Source organism: Lolium perenne, chromosome 7 (assembly GCF_019359855.2).
Source record: "Lolium perenne isolate Kyuss_39 chromosome 7, Kyuss_2.0, whole genome shotgun sequence".
Lineage (NCBI taxonomy): Eukaryota > Viridiplantae > Streptophyta > Magnoliopsida > Poales > Poaceae > Lolium > Lolium perenne.
The window spans coordinates 46750204-46757989 of NC_067250.2; the positions used below are offsets into that span (position 1 = coordinate 46750204).

Consider the following 7786-nt stretch of genomic DNA (forward strand, 5'->3'; position numbering starts at 1 on the left):
GTAAGGGTTTTTACCTCATCGAGGGCCCCGAACCTGGGTAAATCGCTCTCCCCGCTTGTCTGTGAACCGATGTCTCGTGTCAGCCTAAAGGATTCCATCAACCCTAAGCCCCTATCGGAGGGCATTGGCGAGGAGTACCCTCGACACCGCTTCCTCCGGAACCAAACGGTAGGAATAAAAACATGGATGCGCGCGACCGAATACCACCCAATCCAGCAAACTCCAGGCAAAAGATGCACTATTCCATTCACCGGCGGAGCTTTCCGGAACTCATCCCTCCAGCCAGATCAAGGCAAACTGACCTCCGATAGATCTTCATCTTCGCTTGCGAGAAACCCAAGGACCGCCACCAAAAACAAAGCAAGACCAGCAGCCCCCACGCCGCCAGTCCCTCCTGCCGGATCACCAGGAAAGAGGACGGCATGGCGGATCATGCGTACCACCACCGAACCGTCACCGGGGGCGGATGCCGCCACCGCTCCACGAATCCTCCATGGCTACCGACAGAGAGCATCAGGCCCCGCCCAAGTAGCGTGCCGCTCGGCTTCCTCCACCGGCGCTTCATCACCTTCCATGGAACGCCGCCGCGGAAGCCCTCTCCTCCCTCTCGTCGTTCGACGGAAGGGGCGCCGCCACCGCCGCTGGGGCCGGAGCCAGGGCCGGGCCGTGGCCGAGGCCGGTGACTGAGGGGCGGCGGTTCGAGGGCGGCTGCTCGGGGCGGGGCGGGCGGATCCTCCGCCGCCGCCCAGGAGGGGGGCGGGAGAGGAGGAAGGCGGCGGCTAGGTTAGGAGGAGGAGGCGGCGGCTAGGTTAGGAGGAGGAGACCGATTCAGTTTTTCTGAATGAATGCTTTGAAATCAAGAGGGTTGCTGAACCAAACCGAACCCCAATAAAATGTCATTCTTATTTTACTTGAAAACGATGATATTGTCGCACTTCTGATCTCAACTCCCCGAGAGAAACAAAAATGATATGTTTGCTGGTGCAAGCATTGTAAACCATGATTGATTGACTAACCTCAGAAAACACTTTGGACGGTTACTTTCGTCATTGTGCTTGGAATCTCATCAGTGGCTAGAGCATCCTTAGTCAAAGTCACAGGTCAAGTTAAATATACTTTAAATGTAGGAACCCAATAGATAGGAAAAAAGAGGGTGTGTCATCTTTCATTGTCTCTATATAAATGATAGAGCCGCGCGCTCCGGTCTACACACTGCAGACAATCTACCTTTTAGCCTCCCAGTTGTGAAGCGAATCATCGTCGATCAGTTGTGAATAGCTATGGAGGCAACACGGGACGTTCGCATGGCTACTGGCAACGGAGAGAACAGCTACGCCGCCAACTCCAGGCTCCAAGTCTGTACCCTACACTGTCGTTTCGTTTCATGCGGCTTTTGATTTATTGTTGTTCCGTGCATGTATGTGTGCAGGAGAAGGCCATTTTGGAGACAAGACCGGTGCTCCACAAGGCCATAGAAGATGTGTACACGTTGCTGTCCGCCCGCCGGAACACGATGGTCGTTGCTGACCTTGGCTGCTCATCGGGTCCGAACACTCTGCTCGTTGTCTCCGAGGTGATGGGCGCGATCCGCGCCTTCACTCGCCAGCAGTCGGAAGAACGGCGTGGCGTTGAGGTGCAGTTCTTCCTGAATGACCTTCCGGGGAACGACTTCAACCTCGTCTTCCGATCACTTGAGCACTACGATTACCTCGGCGGAGGGAAGGAGGCGCCGCCCTACTATGTAGCAGGGTTGCCGGGATCCTACTACAGAAAGCTTTTCCCTTGCCGAAGCGTCCACCTCATCCACTCCTCCTACTCCCTCATGTGGCGTTCTAAGGTACATATGCATGCATATCTTGCATGCCCTCCTGCGACGTGATAAGAATTCTTCATTTTTTTTGTTAGACTATGTATGACCGGAAATTTATTCTTGAACTTGGGAGCATATCAAATATTTTAAAATAGACAAAAAATCTAAAAATAAAATTGGCGCATATGTCAACATTATATGTTTGCACACCAAATTTCGCAGAAAACCAACTTTTTTTGTGTCTTGTGTAAAAAAAGATAAAAAAATGTCTTGTGAAAAGCCTTTTTTAAACCCCAAAATTCTGTCATTTTTGCACAAGACACACAAAATCTCGGTTTTTCGTGAAACGAGTTTATGAGCTCATAGTATATCGAGACGTACAAGCAAAAAAACTGTATTTTTTTTTTGAAGTTTCAAACAGCCTTTAAAAGTCGTTTTGAAAGCTGGAAGCATATACTCCCGGGTTCAAAAACGCCTCAGTCCATGACATGTATGCCATCCTTTTTTTAGAATTCGCAAACCCCATCTAGTTTTCTTTACAACATCTTCAGTCAGTCAGGTCTCTTAAACGGTTTTTCAAAAGAGATTTGGGCCACGTCAAACGTTTGACCGTCCCCAGCCGCGCTTCCCAAAGCCCTGTTCAGTTTAATGCGGTCCAATATGTTGTCCGTCATCTCGAACCCATCCCCGCTACACAGAGGATGGTGCGAGGGCACCGGACGCAGTACAGAGACATGTCGCGAGTAGCGGCCCGCCCCTAAGTACACAATGAGCGTGGGGATGTAAAAATGGGGCAATGAAGATGGGCTAAGGGTGGTAGATCATCTTCCTGTCGTAAAAAAAATAAATCAATCTTAATTGCACGATTAAGAAAATAATGTAGATCTTGTGCCAAAAGGAAGCACTTGTATTACATGATTTTTTTTTTTCAAACGAAGCTAAAAGCTCTGGGTTTGACTGTCGTCAGATAACGGAACAGAGTTTGTTCGATTCACACCCTCAGGAAAAGCAGACCAAAATAGAAGAGGAAAAAAATCTAGCACCAAACATCTAGCACAAAGACCAGATCGAGCATAAATCCATCTCCAAACCAGAATCGCAGCAACTTGCTGAAAAGACCGAACTTTATCCTAGAACTAGAACTTTTATTACACACTGGTTTTAGAAAAAAATAGAAATACTACAGATTATCAGGTTCTTGGAGTGACCAACATCAGGATCTTTCTGCATCAGCTTCTTTTTCAGCATTCACGTGATTGGTCTTCTTCCTACGAAGAGCTCTGATCATCAGTAATTTGCAGCTACCTTTCCTTGAAGTAGAAGCATGTATAGCAGAGCCACCGCCTGAAGTGTGTTGGAAGCTGCTAAAATTTCAATTTTATCATTGCCTGTTTCCAGTCCCACCCAGTACCTTAACAAAGTGCAGGAATAGCAAATAATCTCAGCAGGCAATCGAATTAATTTGGACTTAAAACATGCTCTATTTCTTAAGTTCCACAAAGCTCAACCCGGGCTGCCACCCCAACTACATACATTTTTTTTAGAAACACAGTACAAACACAGGCGCTCACATACACGCGCATACACTCACCCCTATGAACGTGCACATAGACCCTACCCCTATGAGCACCTCCGGAAGGCCGAGTCGACGGATTGGATCTTGAAATTAACGAAGTCACCACAGGCGCCTCGCTATCGACGGGAACATCGCCTCCCACTAAATGAATATTCCGCCTTTATGAGTCACACAGATGTCAAACCTGAGTTTTGAACTCTGGTGGGCTGGGGTACAGCAACCCTCCTAACCACCCAACCTCAAGTTGGTTCTCAACTACATGCATATATGTTCTCCCATGAAAGGCTTACCAAACTATTGGGTAAAGTTGCTAGGTCTGTTTACATCTCCAATTGATTTACTCACAATACTCCACATTTAGCTGCAAGGCAATTAAGAAAGAGATGATGGATGGTTTCTAGGTCATCACCAAACCTGCATTTGAAATCACCCTACCGAACCCCTTATTGTATATTATCCTTGCTACCAATGTCATTATGCATAATTAACCAACACCAAATCTTTATTTTTGGTGGAACTTTAGCTTTCCACAAATGTTTAAAATTTATGTTCACCATGTTTTGATAAATCTTTTTATACATAGCTTTCATTGTGAAGACCCTAGATTTTGTTTAATTCTAAATAGGTTTGTTTCTCCCCTCACCTAGAGGACATGTCAAAATATTGCGAGTAATGATCTTTAATTGTTCTTGCTGTTCCTCATCTAACCGCCACCACCTCCTATAGTAAAACTGCCAATTCATATTAGCAGCATCAACAACATATATTCTTTTGTTCTACACACCTCGAAAAGACTATGAAAAAGTTTTTATGGTTTCTTCAGATGCACCAAGCATCATCCCAAAAAACTAGTCCCGTCCTAGCTCCAATCCTCCTACTTTTATTATCCACATATAGATGTTTCACTTTCATAATATAAACCACGAGAAGAATTAGATTGTTTATTCTCCACTAGAGCAATATGCTTGTTATGCACTGATGATTGCAAGTGCACATCTCTTTAATAGCTAGTTTCGAATTAAGAGTATCGAACTACGAAGAGATAGATTGCTAAGGATCTTAATGCTCCTATTGACCATTACTATAGTATACTTAATTGGATGGAGCTCCGTAATTGGATGACAACAAATCAACCATCAATGTCATCCCTTATAATCACCATAGCGATTGATGGTCGGCCACTTCAATCCAACTATAATAAGGGTTTCTTTGTGGATATAAATAGGTTCAATGAGTCTCCTCATACCCCCCTTGAATAGGTAAAATAAATATCTGATGTGGCATGCCACTTAGAACATTCAACAACACCCTCTACCCAAGAGTAGTTCCCTCTCTCGTCCCGAAGGAAAATTTTGTGTGGTCGACACAAGATCAAGAGAGTCAACTAATACATACAATCATAAATTAAAGAATGAACCATATTTATTTCATCATAATGTTTCTAAGGTTTCTCCATCTCCCCAAGAACAAAGAAAACTGCACACTCATGGAGGTAATAAACAACATCATAATAAATATGCATGATACATAAATGGATGAATACATACTTGTGCAAATCCACAATGGAATATAGGGATTACAGACAAAATGGAGGCAAATGGATGTAGTTGTTGATGATGACGGTGGTGATGGCTATGGTGATGATGAAGATGATGCTTGAGCCTCCAAGGATCTTCGTAGTTCCCGGGGTCGATGCCCACTACTAGTTCCCCCTCCGGATCTCTCTCGGAGGTATGCTTTCGTGAGTTTTGGTGTTTCTGTGTGTTGGATCTATGATACATATGTAGGGGGTGAAGGTATTTGACGAGGCAGATCCTCCGACACGTGATACGGGCTGCGATACAGACGGGTTGTGCCCGTATCGTTGCTCGTTAAAGCTCCTGGTGCTGGCCTCTTTGATGGCTTTTCACCAGCATTCGTAAATAATTTATTTAGAGAACTTCTACACCTTCACTTTGGCGAATTTATCTTCAAAAATAATAGCTTAAAAAGGTGTTTCCACCCCTCCTTAAGATTTCGGGATCCTGGCGAAAAAAACATAGAAAGGTGCGCACAAGCGCGATTAATTACAAAAATCGTTATGTAACTAGTGCAAAAACTATAAGGTAAAAACGATGCAATTTGGACTCATCATGCACATAGTTAGCTTGTGTTAAACCCTGCCACAACCCCTCTCCACTCTCTAGTTTCCACCACCATTTACTACCAAACTTGAGTTCATCTTTTCCAATTTTTTGATTCCTAGTACCTCTTGTTCTTTTGCTCTACAAATGGTTTTCCAGTTTACCATATGATACCTTTTAGTAAAATGCACTCCTGGCCAAAAAAATCTTCTATGATTAAAAAAAAACTTTTAAATCCCTGGTTCTCAGCCTAGACACTTCTCTTCCAGGTAAAAACATAGAATCACTTTCCATCCATCTAAAATTTTCAAACTTCTCTCCTCTCTTTAAATTTTAAATCCCTAATTCTCAGCCTAGACAAACTCACTTGTGCTCCAAGATATTTCAGTGGACAGCAACCTAGCTGACAATTAGAAATGTAAGAGCAAATTTCTAGCTTGAACCTATCTTGAATAGTAATCATAATTTCCTAGATACGAATTTTGACATTTATTGTCATATCCAGATTATCTTGATGTGAGCCCTTAGATGAACTGGTTCGTGCATGTACGCTCCACACACATTGAAACCTCAGTTGGAAATCGAACAAAAGATAGATCTTATATTAAAGGGCATTTGGAAAATGCATGATAGTTCATTTTTCTATAATCAGTGTCTCCTCTATAATAATATATTACCTAGCAGGTTCCCGAGGAGATCTCCAATTCCACTCACCTGAACGAAGACAACATCTACATCGGAAGGAATACTCCATTTGTTGTGATTAAGTTGTTCCAGGAACAGTTCCAAAAAGATTTTGAGTTATTTCTTACACTGCGTTCCAAAGAGCTTGTCAGTGGAGGCCGAATGTTGCTAACATTTATTGGCCGAAATAATGAAGATATGTTAATGCATGGGGAAGTAAGCACAGTGTTTGAACTGGTTGCCAAGTCAATCCAGTCTCTTGTACTAAAGGTACATACATTCTATGGCAACACTTTTTCCCATGTAACTCTGTGTACTAACGGAACACACACATTGTTACCTTTGAATGATAGTGCCGTGGATTTCAATAATAGTACTACTTTCTTACAACCTACATGAAGCATTATTTTTGTGCATGAAACATAGGGCCGCCTGGAGAAGGAGAAGCTGGACTCATTCAACCTGCCCTACTATGCCCCATCGGTGAAAGAGGTGAAGGAATTGATCGACAGGAATAGTCTCTTTGACATTGACCACATTAAACTCTTTGAATCAAACTGGGATCCTCAAGATGACTCGGACGGTAATGTCACACTTGACTGTGCCAGCAGCGGAGTGAATGTAGCCAAGTGCATAAGGGCAGTCCTAGAGCCACTGATTGTAGACCACTTTGGCGAAGAAATTATTGAGGAGTTGTTTTTTGATTATGGCTCCATTGTTGCAAAGCATCTGGAGAAAGCGAAGGCCAAGTACCCCATCATAGTGGTGTCCTTGAAGAAGCCCATGCACTGAATATGTCACATACATAGCTCAACTTTTCTGAACCTCTAGTAGTTTGTGTACAGATATCATGTCTTCTATGATCTCACATGTAACTTTTCAATTGTCTTATGCGCTAAGTAACAAAACCAAAAAAAATCTGAAATTCATTAATAAATTCGTGATGGCTAGTAATAATCACCCACGAACTTTGCATGCCTTCACAGAGATAAAAAGATTTTGACAATCCGTCTTCGATGGACTATCCATCTCTATATTATTTTTTATTAGAGTAACTATGTATGCATGTTTAAAGGACAATATGGTCCCATGAAAATAGACATATATGTTAATGAGTATTCATGAAGCTATCGTAGGTCCATACAATATGAGTCTCACAACCCGGGCGTCACAAGTGCTCGAGTGATCCCAAGCCATGCATCTAGTTATGATAGGTGGGAACTTGGAGGATATAAGGGTGATCACGTAGAATCCATGACTTGTTTGTTATGATGAGATATATTCCCTCGTTTAGTTGTGAACATATCATATTGTAACACAAAATTGAAGACTTGGAACCAAAAGGTTCACCTCTATATGAAAGACATGAGGAGCTTCATCATCGTCAACCTCATTTACCTCTGAAGAACAGTTCTAGCCACCATCAACAAGACCTAAAACTATGTATTGAATCTAGCTCTTGTACTCTTTTAAACACCATCTACATTATACAATAGCAGCATGATTTAGGGATATTACTTATCCGAGGGCCTGAACCTGAGTAAACCATAGTGTCTATTGTCGCGGATGTGATTCCCTCGAGCTCTTGTTCCC

The 7786-nt window shown here is 43.1% G+C and overlaps 1 protein-coding gene across 1 annotated transcript; it reads left to right on the top strand.

Moving 5' to 3' along the window:
• Positions 1–1280: 1280 nt before the first annotated feature.
• On the top strand, positions 1281–6985 carry LOC127317619 (benzoate O-methyltransferase-like). Its single transcript, XM_051348188.1, has 4 exons — positions 1281–1355; positions 1430–1837; positions 6194–6463; positions 6620–6985. The coding sequence occupies exons 1-4, from the start codon at positions 1281–1283 to the stop codon at positions 6983–6985; spliced, it is 1119 nt and encodes a 372-aa protein (XP_051204148.1).
• Positions 6986–7786: the final 801 nt, after the last annotated feature.

Excerpts from the sequence above, each read along its gene's own strand:
- LOC127317619 (XM_051348188.1), top strand. The coding sequence starts at position 1,281 with ATGGAGGCAACACGGGACGTTCGCATGGCTACTGGCAACGGAGAGAAC. Across the intron at positions 1,838-6,193 it reads CCCTCATGTGGCGTTCTAAG|GTTCCCGAGGAGATCTCCAA; the intron begins GTACATATGCAT and ends ATTACCTAGCAG. Across the intron at positions 6,464-6,619 it reads TCCAGTCTCTTGTACTAAAG|GGCCGCCTGGAGAAGGAGAA; the intron begins GTACATACATTC and ends CATGAAACATAG.